Below are 15,821 nucleotides of genomic sequence, written 5' to 3'. Positions count from 1 at the left end.
TTGACAAAACCAAAACTATTACATTGAAACGATTTTAATTACCCACGGAATGAAACATTTACGTTATATACAGTAGTTATGGTCACATATAAATCATGATTTTGGGAATGACAGCTCCAGTCAATGAAAATTGAACACATAACATTTGAATGATGCAATACACTTCTGCACCACTACAAATTACAACTACAAAAACATATTTTCTGTTTATACTACAGTAAAACAAAATTAATGTTTTGCAAATGAATGAGGATTATTCTCATTTTAATGGTTTCCTATGGGAAATTAATATTTGGGATACTCACTTTTCACCTTACACACTCTGTCTGGGAACCAATTAAATTCGTAAGCCAAGGCCCCAATGTATAGCACATTTGACGATAAATTTCTACTGAATTGGACATGACGCTTTATACAGCTTCACAATCCCTCTAGAGGGCAGTGTTTCATTTCACATGTGGAAACAGCACTGTTGGCGGAAAGGTCAAACTTTTTTTTTCACTTTCACTTCACTTAAGCGCTTTGTTGATAAAGCGCGATATAAATCAATATGGTATTGTATTGTCTGTGCCGTATGTTGCTAATACAGTGGGGCCTCGGTTTACGAACACCTTGCATTACAAAATGTTCGGTTTACAAACGTTAAATATATGAGAATTAAACCTTGGATTAAGCACTACTTTTCGGGATAGACATGGTGTGCCGCCCCACCACGGCTGGCGGAGTAATTTTCGGCGGAAGAACAGCACCAGGGAGTAAAACTAAGATGAATAGCCCTCTCAAAATTGCATCCCAAATGTTGCTGCGCACACAGTGAGCTGATTCATAGGGTTTCAATATAAGTCGTCTATGTACATCACACCATATCTTCTTCAATATGAATATCGAATTAGAAAAAAACAATCATAAAAACAAATTAAAAAAAGGGTTTCTTAGCTATGTTTTCCCCTCTGAATAAAAGAGGTGACTGACAGGATGCAGTCAGGTCTGTTACCCAGATTGCACTGCGTCAGCATTGACGCTCAAGATGCAGTCTTTAAGGGTGAGGCTAATGATCTTGGCGCACAAGCATGCATCCAAGGGCAGCTGGCACGGATCAGTCGCACAGACAGGATGTGGTCCTGAATGATAGGAAAAGCTGTATCAACAAAAAAAAGGCACCTGTCTCATGGTATAATGGAACAGATCCCACATTGTGCACATTGCAATACGGCCGCGCTGGTGAACGCTTTAGACCCATGACGTGTTAGAAAAACGCAGACAAAATTTTGTCACTTTAAAAGGACTTTAGTTGCATATCAAGACAATTTATTAAGGCTTATTCTTCAAGGACATCCGAAAATCAAGGACAACCAAAAATGCACTTGGGTTAATTGGAACACAGTCCTTTGAAATCCATACATTCTTTCTTACTGGTGTGCAAAAGTTTGCAAATCTTAACTGCAATATTGGTTAATCAGATAAGCACTGATTCCAGTGGACATGATCAATAAGAAATCTTGTTATTTATTATTTAAGAAGTTTCTTGCCCCGTATATTGACGGCGGTAAATCGGTGTTGTCCCTCACTGATATTGCTCTGGGAATACTGTGCTCGCCTGAGCTGCGTCTTCATTCTGCTGCGCATCGATCAATTATACAGGCAGCTTGCCGAGCATTCTGCTGCTCAGTATTCACTATGATATTAGTAACATGATATTTCCTTCCACTGCTATGCAGATGACTGTCAGATCAATGTCCTACTGAGCAAAAAAGACACTTTCTCGTTAAAGCCACTTTTATCCTGTCTGGAGGAAATCAAAATCCGGATGGCACAAAACTTCTTGAACTTCAATAAAAAGAAGACAGAAGTGAGACCGTTTGGTATACATCTCATCCTGTAGACTTGGGCCCCCTTAGCTCCTTATCTGAAGTCAACAGTCTCAAACTTGGGTCTTAAACTGGCCAGTGACTTTAAACGTGTCACGTTTTGCCTGGTGGTGATGGTGGTGGATCCCAAAAAAAGCAGGCAGGAAGGAGCAGCAGGGTGTATTTGACACATTGTATTAATTAAAGTCAGCAGGAACAAAATCTGACAGGCGAGCACAGTATTCCCAGACAACGAATGGTCGTGTCGGGAGTCCTTTTACCTGCCACTGATTGGAACTACCAACACCTGTGAAGGTGCAGGCGGGGCCGACAGCGCCACCCGTTGGTCGCCAACCAGATCGTGACAAAACTTGACTGAAAAATTGGTGCTGTTGTTAAATTTAGCTTCTTTCATCTTAGGCAGCTGGCTAAAATAAAACCTTTCCTTTCCTATGAGCACCTTGAAGCAGTAATTCATGCTGTTGTCACATCTCGGCTCGATTACTATAATGCACTTTACTTTGGAGCCAACCAATCTTCCATAAAGCGTCTCCGACTGGTCCAGACTGATCCTGCTTGCCTATTGACTGGTACTCATAAGAGGGAGCATACAAGTCATACTCTGGCATCCCTTCACTGGCTTCCTATACATTTTCGAGTCCTTTTCTAGATCTTATTTGTTTTCAAATCTTTAAATGTCCTCGCTAATTCTTACCTCTCTGAGCTCATCCCCCCCCCCCCCCCTCCCTACAGACCTTCCTGGCGCCTCAGGTCTGCTGAACGTACACTACTGGAAGGACCTGTCACTGAACATTTGGCAAGCCCTCTCCCTGCCCATCTTTAAAACCCGGCTCAAAACTCACTTGTACTCTTTGGCATTTGACTCCACATGATTCAGATTTGATCTTAGTTTTACTCCTTTGTGCTTTTGACTATCTTTGTGACTGTTTTATTTCCTGTATATGATAGCTGTCTGTGTTAAGTGCTTTGCTTCAGCTGTTGTTAAAGTGCTATATAAATCAATATGCATTGTATTGTATATGAGAGAGAGTGGGAGAAAGTTTGGAGTACTATAAGTCATTTATCACAAGTTCATCAGCAAGCAACTCGTGAGCAGCTTCTGATGTAATAAGCCCGGTGGCGAGTACAGCATAGCTCCTGTTAAATGAGCTGCATCAGACCAGAGTGTCACGCTTGACTGGAAGGCATGTCATTTCACTCCGTCACAATGCAACAAAAGGAGCCGACTCGTTGGGACGTGGCTCAAATATTTACAGTCGCCAGTCCAAAAATGGAGCGGGTACACACTGGAGGTTAGGAAAAAAATGCTTTTATGTTTTACCTAAATCGGTCTTGTTGGAACTTGAGTAGCCCTTTTAAAAATGTTAAATGTAAATCACTGGCTGAAAATGGAACATGCGAGTACGCACCTTCCATATTAATCGGATAATGGCCTTGGTTAAAAGCTGTCTCGAAGGTTAGTTATTGTGGCTTTTGAAACTGTGTTGGAGCCAATGTTGCATGGGACAACCCAAATTCAAAGGTCAGTCAATCAAATGGCAGCAACAGACTCATGGAGAACATTACCTCATGAATCAAACCTGCCACCATTTACACACAGTTTGAATCACACAAGTCATATTAATCAGAGAACCAAATGATTAAAAAAAGGTCGATGAAACCACAGTGACATATTAAGCACACGCCACCTAAATATGGCCTGACTTCATTAAATTTCATTCCCCAAAAATAGGGCGGCAACCTGCTCGCGTGTAGGTATGAATAATGGAAATGACCTCCAGGAGCTCATTTCCACAGAGTGATGATCACGTTAAAGTATGTCTAATGATCACACAGATAAAGTGAGTGGCTGCCATACGTGATTAATGGCGTCACAGGTTTGGAGAGCGGCACACGGTCTCTGCTGTCACATCACTGATGAGCTGCTCAGACACAATAAGATGCGCAAGGTTGGATGAGGAGGGGGGAGGAGGGATGAAATGTTGACATATTACTGCAGCAGTACCCGTTATTAGATGGAATACACAAGAAGTTACCCAGCGGCAGGCCGTGCATGTCAACTCTAGGCCGTCAGTAGTGCTACGTCTGAATTAATCCACAGCTGCGAGTGTGGTGCGATTTACTACACGTGATATTTGCTGTCCAACCTTTCTTCATGATGTCCATCTATTCTTGAAAAGTCCAAATGGAAAATGTCTTTAATAGTAAATCTACAAACAAATCCGTTTTTTCTCCTCCTTCAGCCAGTGTGGGTTGACAAAACCGCTATTAAATCGACAAAACAATATATTAGCTTAGGCAGCTCGCTACAGATACAGGGTGCTAGCTCTGGCCAGTATGCTATTATCACTAGTGGCTAGTGATACTATGATTGGATAGTTTGCGAAAACTCTGACGTTTCCAGCGCCTTCGAGCAGGCCTTGGGTTCCTAACTCGAACTATGAATGGTTAAAGCAACAATTTCATCGACATTGATTTTTATGCGCCAAGGCCTGCAGAACTGATTGTGAAGGCATCCAGGTAAATTTCTGACCGTGGTAACAAATAATGGCAAAAATGTTCTTGATTAAATGCTTAAATATGAAAACAGACATCTGGAAGGGGAAACGTAATGAAAGGAAGCTGAAAGACAATTTGGAATTATTTCATAAAAAATAATGGACAAAATATAATTAACATTAGTCTGTGATTCAGATATTTTTAAGGAGGCAGAGAAGACCTTGCAGGCCCTGATGGCCCACCACTGAAGTTACCTGATAGGTGAAACAAGCATTTATGAAATATTCATCTGACACCTGAAACTATTTAGCAGATAAAAGATTGTAACATGTAACGTGTTTATGGTTAATCCACCGTACGTGCTGTAGGAATATACGCCATATTGACGCAAGTGTTGACACCTGGTCATTCACTGCTTCGGGACATGAACAGAATGCGGGGTCAGTACCATTTTTGTGACATTTTTTCCTTACATAGAGTTGTAATTCTAGAAATTAGAAAGTTTAGTTTAGTCATTTTTCATGTTGTGAATTAATAATCAGAATCAGAAAGCTTTTAATATATAATATAAATTTGCAGTAGACAGCAGCAATTTGACAGAGGAAAAATACAAACTTTACATAGTGCAAGTATAAGAAAAGCATATTGATATATGTAGCTGTATTACATCAACATACGGTAGCTGTGCTATTTACAGTACAAGAGTTCCAGTTTTTTTACGCATACTATGCCAAATAGTCGGGGAGGTACACGCAACACCAGAAAATATTTTATATTCTTCTGCTGTACTGCATAATGACCACTAGGTGGGGGTCTAGTCAAACGTTAACAAAGGTGCGACCGATGCACCCTATTGAGTGCAACGAACTCAACACCATGACTAAGTATGCAAACTTTGCCCAATATTGACTCTCAGTGTTAAGAACAGCAATGGCAATGTAGGAGAGTGCTGTATTAATAACACAGAACAGTACACAAAGAGCTGTTTTTATGTGTATTTTTCCCCCCAAAACCAAACAATTACAAGGTTACCCGCTTTGCTACAGCTTCGGCTGTTGTTAAAGTGCTATATAAATTAAAATGTATTGTATTGTATTGTTTGTTGCCTCTTTATAGTTGCAACGAATGACCTCTCCAAGCACATGTCACTGCTAAATGTTATACACAAAACATATTAGGATGTTTCATATGCAGCATATACCGTGTGGCCTTATTTGTCGTGTGAATGCAGTGCATCATCTCGCCTCAAAGCCTCTGGAATCCCCTCATCCCAAAAAGCTATTGAGGTTAAATCAAAGCATTGATCCCAGCATACCATGTGCAAGGACTGCTACATGAGCCATATCCTGGAAGGCCCGTCACTTCGCAAGTCGCCGTCTCGTGTATCAGTGAGGCACGGTTTAAATATTTGCAGTCACCAACCTAGAGATAGACTGAATACATAGACTGACCGCACAGTCACATATATGAGCTGAGCCCAAATGCTTTCTCTTATCTCACCTCATTCCAGTAAGTACATGACCATCACTGCCACTTTGTTAACAAGGCCTTGAAGGGGCATTTATTTGGCAGTGTTAGCTTGTGAATTGTAGCTGCGCAAACATTTATTGAAAAAGCAGTGAATTTCCAATGCACTGGCCACTAGTCATTGCAGGTCAACGAATGGGCAAACAACTATTTACATCAAAGTTCACACTTATGGATCATGTAAGAATTTTAATTTAACCGAAGAGCAAGGGAAGGTCTTGAAAACGTCACACAAGAGGCCCTTTTAGACCATTATGTCACCATGAAACCTCAAGTGAAACAGTGTAAGGGAAAAGTATTCATTCAACAGTTCTGAAAAAGAATCAATTTGAAAACAAAAACAAACAAGAATAAAAATTGTCACATCAATTCACGACAATATGGAAGGGTGGAGCTTCAACAAATAGGGCATTTAAATGAGTAATCTATAGCTTAAGCATGGGGGAAAATACAGACACGACTCAAAACATGTGCAAAGTCAACATACCTGTGTTATTGTCCCTTGTGTGTTTGTTCCACAGGCAAAGCAAACACATCATCTTCAAAATGTCAGTTGTTTCCAAATGTGAATGAGGAACGTACACTACGGAAAAAAACATTAGCCGTTTTCAGAAACATTGACTCGCGTTTCTACGGTACAATACAACGATACAGTATATTAATCATACATGCTAGCTGGCAAACGCCCCAGACGAACATGTAAATTTAAATCAGCGTTTTAAAAACACTGTCGTTATAGTTAAAGTGTTAAAAATAAGTCAAGTGAATTGGCAAAGTACTTTAGCTTGATGGTGAAACAGCTATACTCACTTGATGCTAAAGACGTTCCCCCCCGATAGGTCAAACCTACAACCGAAGTTATACGCTTCTATATTTTTTTCCTGGATAATACAATTTTAATCTTATTTCATGGAATAATTCCCTTCCACACCTTTCCTAATTTATGTGTGTCTCCTTAGTCAGGTTCCCCACTTCCTGATCCAAGCCAATTTGTTCTCTTCCCCTACCTCCGCCATAATTGTTTGCCTTTCTGACGTAAAGGTCGAGTTCGATTATTATTATTATTATTATTATTATTATTATTATTATTATTATTATTATTATTATTATTATTATTATTATTATTATTATTGTTGTTGTTAATAATAATAACTTTAAAGGAAATACACATCTTAAAGTACCTCAATGACTCAAAGCTCTATTTATAAAGATTGGGCAGGCAACATGTGATAATATACGACTGCAATATTGAAAATAAACGTGACTTTCCTTTTAAAACAATGGTTAAAAACGAACGACTATAAAATACACTGTGAGGGGGTTTGCTTAAAAAAAGTATCAATAAAGATAATAAAATATTTTTTCGTCAAAGGGCAGCAGTTCAAATGCTGCACTGTTCCTATGTAGCCATAGTTTGGTTCTTCCCACTTTTTTTCTGGAAATAGTTTTAATTTTGATTGCTTATTATGTTTTGGTTGTCTTGTTTGTATTGAGCATTGCCTGAAATACAACAATGAATTTAAAAAAAATCAACAAATGGCCATATTACCAAACACAGATCAGCTCGTTCTCCCTAGTAAGCTGAAGTCGACGGTGCTTAAACACCTGCATGATGACATGGGTCATGTTAGAGCTGACAAGGTGATCAACCTTGCAAGGCAGAGGTTCTATTGGAAACACTGTACCACCTCGGCTACCATTCTATTAACCTCACCAAACAATCAAATCTGTGACATATATCAGAGGTTCATGCAGTTTGCTCGTGTTAATTTGTTCATCCAACAAAAAGAGATGCAGCTTTGCTTACCTTTTTGGACATTCATTTAATCGCAAGGGCACCACAACTATGCGGGAAGTGGTTGACTCTGCATGATAATGTTGTAGTACAGCCATTGCTTAACATGTGGTGTTGATCACTCACAGACACATTTTCAGAAATTGGCAGATAGTTTGACTTTTTACTTAGCTGTTCAAACTCCACACTTGACACTTGATAGATAGATTGAGAGAAGAGACCTTATTGTTTGTATTAAGACAAAACAACAAGGCTGTTGATATAGTTGTAACATTTTAAGAGAAAGTACCACATGTTTAAGAATGACGTCGTATCTTGTACAAATGTGATCAAGAATGTCAGCTCGGGTCCCTTCACGTCTCCTGCCTTCTCGGCTGACGTGCTTGTGGGACTGGTCTACTTTGTACTGCTGCCAGACATTCATTCAGATCAGCTCCAAAGTTGGCTGCATTTTCTTTCAGAGTGACTGCACCCAAACAACATGACCTTTGTAAGAGCAAGTACTGGTCACGGCTTGGCTTTGTCTGTCGCAAATGTGACAAACTACAAATAGAATGTCATGTCCAGAAGAAAAATAATGAAATCACATGCATTTACAGCAATTCTTAGAAGTTTATTTAACACATTTTCAATCAACAGAACATAGAAGTAAAGGAAGCAAATGGGTAAGTTTGTGTTAAGACGTTTGGTTGATGTTCATATGTACACTATAAATACGTTGGCATTTTTCATGAACAAAAGAATTGCATGAGGAGTTTGCAATGTAAACACTATAACACATAATGTATGTTTTATCTATACATACTTATCGCATGAATAAAAATTAGAATCTTCATCACAATTGCTTACTGATATTCGACATTATGACACAAAATAAAAATCTACAGAACAAAACTGTGCAAAATATTGTAAATTAATTGCAACTAGAAATGTTTAACTTAAAAAAACTCATTATGTACTTCCTAAATATGAAGAAACTTGTAATTTCATTGCATCACAATGAGGCACTTAAGGTCTTTTCTGAACCCATATTTGATAAGTGTAGCGAAAATGGCTCCTTGTTCATTAAAGTATTCATAATAATAATCATAATACATTTGATTTCTAAGCGCCTTTCAAATGGAACCACAATTGGGACCAATCTCTCTGCAGCGGACAATCTCAGTCTTAACACTTGGCAGCTGAAGGATTTTAAGACTGCACGTCATTAGCGGAAGCTGTCTTACATCAGTGACAAAGATATGAAGCAACACTGTCTCATCAATTCCTGTTAACAATAATTCTACTGTGGCAAGAAAAATAAAATCTGTAATTAAAAATGCTGTGTAACATGCCAGTAGATAATGTAGGGGAGCTCAGTGGCAGAAATGAAAAAGCATTCCAGAGCAGCCGTTCAAATATGTAAGCTTGTTCTTGATGAAGAGGAACAGCTGCTGCGTGTGTGTATGTGTATGTATTGAATATCTCACAACAGCAACATTGATGACGGACTTGTTTTAAGATGCTTCTTTCAGGAAGTGCTGCTTCTCTTTCTGGTCCTCGGTCGCCTCTTTAGAATTTCAATGTCTTCCTGGTCGCTTTCACAATCCCTCTGACAGAAACATACACTATAGTTAACACGTGCCCGAATTAAAAAAAAGTGTTTAAATGCAAGAATTATATATGTTTTGAAAAGTCCAATAAAGTCCAGTGATAGCTTGGCTTACAAACTTAATTGGTTCCCAGACAGAGTGTTTGAGGAGAAAAGTGTGTATCCCAAAATTAATTTCCCATAGGAAACCATTAAAATGAGACTAATCCGTTCCCAGGTCCCCATAAAACACAATTTTCTCCTTTCTAATTTTCTAAGCCTTAAAACTACACAAAATATACCTTATTTTATGTACAATAAATGTGCTGTGGTAATATAATTAAAGAAATCAACTGTAATGTATAATAACGTTGTTTTGGTGATGGTGATGGTCGTTGATGGCTTGATGGAATGGAGTGGCCGGTTTCATCAGCATTTTCACCCCCCTCCTCCCCATCCTCTTTCAAATTGCTGCTGTGGACTGCAAATTTCCCCATTGTGGGACGAATAAAGGTTTTCTGATTCTGATTCTGATTAAACACTTGATGAGGAACATAACCTTCTTTCACCATCTTGAAGAATGATCCCTTGTTGGTGTTTTCTCTGTGATAATTGTATCTAGTTCCTCATCAATTGTGTTCTGTTTAGCTGGGTTGATAGCTTTTTGCATCAAGTGTACAGATGGCTTGTGCGTTGTGTTGTGTTTTTGGAGCCTGATTGATGGGATATTTTAACCTTGCAGTCTACACTCTGCCTTTGAACTACCAAAGTTGAAACTCTCTCACTGTCGTCTGCCTGCCTCTTTATTGTTTAAACCACTACCCCTCACGGCTGCGTTCTTGACCAATCACGTGGCTTTAACCGAAGACTGGCGGCGGGGAATAGAGGACAAAAAAATAGTCGGCAGCCATTTTGTTGTTAGAAGAACAGGCCAGTTCGCGAACGACACATCACTCATTGAGGCGGCTCCGTGTACGAAAAAAAAGTTTGTATGCCAAGGTGAAATTTTCATAAATGTAACGTTCGTAAACCGAACAATTCGAAAGCCAAGCGCTTCGTAAACCGAGGTATCACTGTAATTCATACCCCATCCTCCACCGTCAGTTTGTGGCCTTTCTTCATGATTCGTGTTAAGTGGTTGCAGAGAGCCACGATCCGGAATGAAAGCTGTAAAAACGAAAAGAAAAAAAATGAAATGGAACAATTAATAATTTTCCTGACGGATGCTAATCGGGTGTGGTCTCAAGTTTTACCTTCCACCTGCGCCTGGCGTACTGCCTCTTAAAGTTCTCTAAGTTGACGACTGACAACCTCTTGACCATAGCTTGCCTGGTATTGTGAGGCTGTGTAGGAAAGTAATGACAACATTAAAACAAATATGATAACATGATTGATACTTGCACTATGTACAGTTTTTTATGAAACGGTTTTGCACATTAACATTTGCACAGTAGACAGTTGACAGTTTTATTTTGTTATGCTCAGAATATCTTGTTTTTCTATCCTTTCAGCCTCCACCCCATCCTCTTTCAATTGCTGCTGTGGACTGCAAATTTCCCCATTGTGGGACGAATAAAGGTTTTCTGATTCTGATTCTGATGATAAACTGTCCGCTGGTGTAACTGCTATTCCTGAAAAATTTCAAACCTAATTAATACATGGACAAACGTACAATGAAAACATACTACTTTTTAAATATATTTAATTCAGGAATTTAAATGCAATGGATGGAAGTCAAAAAGTGAAAATTGTTCCTCTCTGTCAAGAGAACATGAAAACAGGAGTAGCTTTCAAGCGTTGCACTTGAGATTTGATACAGTTTGTTTTCATTATTTTGAGAGTTTTCCCAAAATATAGCCAAGAAGTAAATAATGTTTCAATAAAATGAATAAATAAATAAATGAATAAATAAATAAATAAATAAATAAATAAATAAATGACATATAAATTAAAAAGTGCACTTTCAAAATGAGGGTGAAAAAAAACCAGATATACACCGTGGCATGTGCATGCCGTGTTACAAACACACAGTACTCAATCATTAAATGGAATGAGATATAAATTCAACGTGATTCTAAGGCATTCAGTTGAAAAGACTGGCTTTTGAACACATTGAAGCCATCAATAATTAATAAGACAACAGTCATTGCTTCTACTTGCCAAAATTCTAACCAAATCAGGCTTGCGTAAAACATCTCCAAGCTAAGAAAAATAAGAAATGTTCTGGGGAATGACACCAATGTTCTCCAATAAACACGGGCCATCCAAAGTCACGGCATTTCCTTAAAAAAAAAAAGTCAAATTGTGATTACCGCATTATCCGTTGTAAAAGGCGCATCCCCAATGAAGGGTGTATTTCATTTTTTTTCTTTTGACTTTATTCTCTTTTTTTCCATCTCTTGACTTATTTTTGTTTATCAAGCTATTCAGCTATCTAGCTGGCTATCTAGCTGGCTACCTAGATAGCTATCTATTTGCTATGTATTTGCTATTTATTAGCTATCGATTAGCTATCTGTTTGCTGTCTGTTAGCCTGTCTGGCTATCTAGATAGCTAGCTATAGGCTGTAATAGTACAGTGGTGACTCTGTATTTTTAACTCAACTCAGAACAGCTTTAACACAACACGATATTAAAAATAATATGCAAACCATTGTTGTGCGCAGTTTACGCTGGTGAGTTCCTGTCACTCTACTGTGGTCATGAGCACCTAGAAGCTATCAAATTCAATTGAGTGTAATTCACATTGACTTAAAATGCTTATTTATTGACTAAAATTAATGGATGCTTGTTCAGATAACTGTAAGTGTACCTCTGAAAGTATATCAGCGTTGTGTTTTGCTAAAGAGGGAAGGTTATTAGCTCTTGGGCTAGCTATTGGCTAGCTATCAGTTAGCCTGTTAGCTAACGCCACTTGTTAATCATTTAATTTGACAGCGTTGTCAACAAATCTCTTTTCTGGGGCAGTTCAAATCAAAAGACATTTATTTTCGCTTTACGGTGGGTGGGCTTTGCACAGCTATGTGAATCTTTCCAATGTAAAACGACTTGATACGTATCACAGGGGCAATTCCATTCAAGGACTCTGTAAGTCACAGTCAAGGCCCGGGGGCCAATTCTGGGCCACCACATCATTTTTTTCGGCCCGCGAAACCAAATCAAACTTGTGAAATTCCATGATGTTTGCTAAAATCCTAACCAACATTTCATATTTTGGATGTAAACCATAATAACAGTCATTGTTCTTGACTTCAGATTTGAAAACTAGTTATTGTTGGGGGCTCTATATGTAATATGTGGCGGGGATTAAACATTCTAATGGCTTCCCCAAATTCATAACGCGAGAGGTAATTATAACTACAATGTGGCCCGCGGGAAAAAAATGACTTTAACACCCTTGCTATAAGTAGAACAAACCTATTCAATTTGATGAAACTCCCTTTTTTCATGAAAATTCCATGTTTTTGTGCCAGCCCTGGTTTTGCAGTTTATACTCTGTTGCATTTATAAATAAAAATAATTGAAATAAAAGGTCTCTTTTCTCATTCATTTGTCTCGGCTAGGGGGTTTTGGTCCCTCTGATATGGCTTTCCTTGTTGCAGCTGCTCCTTCAGGGTTGCATGCAGACCACTGCCGTTAACCCCCGGTGGTTCCAGAGAATGCATGACCTCCTGCAGCCACTGCAGGTCAGAGTTCAACTCATGCTTCAGCGTTTCAAGTTGGCTCTGCCTCTGCTGGTACTTCCCACCGATGCTTTCCAAAGTGGTGCCAACGCACATCAGGTCTTCCCGCAGAAGCCTACTGGCAGCTTCCACTTTGCGATACTCAAAGCGGACTTGGGAGAGTTGCTTCCTGGTGCTTTCGGTCTGCTCTTTGTAACAAGCTTTTTTGTCGTCGTAAATGGCAAGCAATGCTTCCAGGTCACGTTGCAAGGTATGGTGGACACCCGCCACCTGTGTCACTTCAGTCTCCATCAGACCGAGGTCCTCCACCACTCGTGTGAATCGTTCAAAGCTGGCGTAGGTGTTGTTGGAGATCATGCTTGAGTGGGACTGGTTGTTGTATTCCTTGAAACGCTTGGTTTTCAGCTGCTCAGCTTCCCGTTCAGCCTCTGGGGCGGGGCTCTCCGTCGTAGGCCCAAAGGACTTCAGACACAAGGATGGAGGAACACCGAGTCAGAGGTTGCCTCAAAGTTGGAGCACCACAACACACGCAGTGGCGATTCCCCGGTAGATGTGGTTCTGTAGGATTAGTGTGTGACCCTACAGCTTTACACGCATTTGCACAGCAAAGAACAGCAATAACATGCACTTTGGAAAACAGATTTGGAACATATTAAGCATCCTCTGTGTACACTATTCAACTACCTTATTTTCCATTGTATAAGGCGCATCGGAGTATATTCACCCCCAGTGAATGGTGTATTTTGAAACTTTTTTCACATATAAGGCGCACATCCAAGGAATGAAAAAACGTTTTCATCACATAATATATAAATATATCAACAGTTAATCTACAGTATAGGCTGGGGTTATGCACAACTTCTACTGTAGGAAATTGAGTAGGTGGCTACTGAAAGTCGTTATGAGATCTCTTGTGGCTAAATATTACTTCACATACTGTATAAGGCGTGTCGGCGTATAAGGCGCAGGGACATCTTTTGAAGAAAATCAAGGCTTTTGGGCAATGTTCCCTCTAATTTTTCATGTGTCTGAGCAGACACACAAGCTCCCTGAGCACACTGAGGACCACTGTGAGCAACATCAGATGTGTACGCTGTGGCCACACATGAACGGCGCGTACGGGCAGGACACATTCGCGCCGTTCTGCTCCGATTGGCTGCGTAGCGTACGTGAACTGTATGGCATTATTGGCTGGACACCTGGTCCTTCTTCTTTTCCTTTCGGCTTTTCCCTTCAAGGGGTCGCCACAGCAAATCAGTATCCTCCATCTTGAGAGGTTTGATCCGCATGTCTGTTTTGGCCAAGCTTTTACGTCGGATGCCCTTCCTGACACAACCCTCTGTATTTATCCGGGCTTGGGACCGGCACAAGAAGACATATGTCCCTTTGTGGCTCCAGAAAAAGCAACTCGCTCAGTAAAAGGCTCCCAAACACAAAAATGGTCATTGGCACAGCAACATTCAAAAAAGCAAAAACTATACTCACCATTTGCTAAATGCGTCTTATACACCAGAAAATACGCTATTATATTGTGGCTCTGTTGCATTTATTTTTCCCTGTGTTTATTTTACTTTATATATTTTTTTAGCAAAGCCACTCACTGTAGCTCAAGACATTTTCAGCCCTTTTATGGTGGTTCGGAGTTGAGATCATTTTTTTGGTAACATTCATGATGTTTTTGTACAAAATTGTCATTAAAAACAGGCAGGTGGTAAGGAAAAACATTTAACATCAGCTCTCTCTGTTGTTTCTGTTTATAATTGTATTTTATTTCTTGCATTCTATTTGTGATTGTATTTTTTTATTATAGTACCTATACTTGTCTGTGACTGTAAAGTGTCCTTGAAAGCTTTGAAAGGTGTTTAAAATGTAATGTAATGCATTATTATTATTATTATTATTATTATTATTATTATTATTATTATTATTATTATTATTATTATTATTATTACAGTAAAGTCTCGTTATATCGATATTCAAGGGAGTCCGAAAAAATATCGATATAACCGGGACTATCGATATATCCGACCCTGTTTGCATGTAATTTTCTCCGTGCGTGCATAGAAATAGTATCGATATAACCGGGACTATCGATATATCCGATATCGATATAACGAGACTTTACTGTATTATTATTATTATTATTATTATTTTTACTGGCCATTTTATTGGTACAACTAAAAAGAGTGACAGATCAAAAAAACTGTTGTGTGCATATTTTCAGGCTGCACAAAACCGGAAAAGTTGAAAAATGTATGTTTGCACTTTTTTGTTGTAATTTCATTTATAAGTTTCTGAGTTTTCTTTACACCACAATTGTTTGGTAGAAGTTTGTGACCTGTCGAGCACCTCAATAGGCAGATTCAAGTTATTGAGATATCTTTTACATTGCATCTCATTACATTGGGCAAATGTGCCTAATAGAGTGGTCCCCTTATGTCTATGGATGCCTTTGTAGCCCTAATATCATTCAAACCACATGCTACTTCACAAACACATGCTACAACATAATATAAACTAAGCATGCACGTGCACACACACACACACACACACACACACATACACACACACACACACATACACACGCACGCACACGCATACACACACACACACGCACACGCACGCACACACACACACACACACACACACACACACACACACACACACACACACACACACACACACACACACACACACACACATATATATATACAGTACCTTAATCCATGGATGGTTGAGTGCATCCTTTATGCTCATTCGTTTCCTAAAATGATGAAAATGCAGCTGAGTAAATACCCTTGAGCACAAGGGATGCAAACACACTCATGATCACGCTTGGCTTAACCAAATAGATTCTGTTTCAATTCCTGGAGGTATAAT

General features: G+C 39.2%; 1 protein-coding gene and 1 long non-coding RNA gene across 3 annotated transcripts in view; both read right to left on the bottom strand.

The window, feature by feature from the left end:
* Positions 1-831: 831 nt before the first annotated feature.
* LOC148897784 (uncharacterized) lies at positions 832-6,879 on the bottom strand. Its single transcript, XR_016114909.1, has 3 exons — positions 6,705-6,879; positions 6,382-6,477; positions 832-1,121 (listed from the first exon to the last, which is right to left on the bottom strand). It is a non-coding gene; the product is annotated as an uncharacterized LOC148897784 (long non-coding RNA).
* A 1,402-nt stretch (positions 6,880-8,281) lies between these two features.
* dapk2b (death associated protein kinase 2b) overlaps positions 8,282-15,821 on the bottom strand; it is a 38,919-nt gene continuing 31,379 nt past the window's right edge. Inside the window, exons 9-12 of one of the 2 annotated variants that reach the window (XM_088996223.1) lie at positions 15,660-15,705; positions 10,513-10,602; positions 10,346-10,426; positions 8,282-9,280 (exon numbers count right to left, since the gene is read on the bottom strand). In XM_088996223.1, the coding sequence (XP_088852349.1) occupies positions 9,200-9,280; positions 10,346-10,426; positions 10,513-10,602; positions 15,660-15,705 (298 nt within the window). In that variant the 3' untranslated portion in view covers positions 8,282-9,199. Of the gene's footprint in view, positions 9,281-10,345; positions 10,427-10,512; positions 10,603-10,944; positions 13,404-15,659; positions 15,706-15,821 lie in introns of those variants that run through there. The other variant, XM_088996222.1, reaches the window with a different exon arrangement.

This window comes from Hippocampus bargibanti, linkage group LG05, assembly GCF_051943395.1.
Source record: "Hippocampus bargibanti isolate YZ-2025 linkage group LG05, ASM5194339v1, whole genome shotgun sequence".
Lineage (NCBI taxonomy): Eukaryota > Metazoa > Chordata > Actinopteri > Syngnathiformes > Syngnathidae > Hippocampus > Hippocampus bargibanti.
Note: the sequence above shows the minus strand (reverse complement) of the source record. Positions and strands in the feature narration are given on the sequence as shown.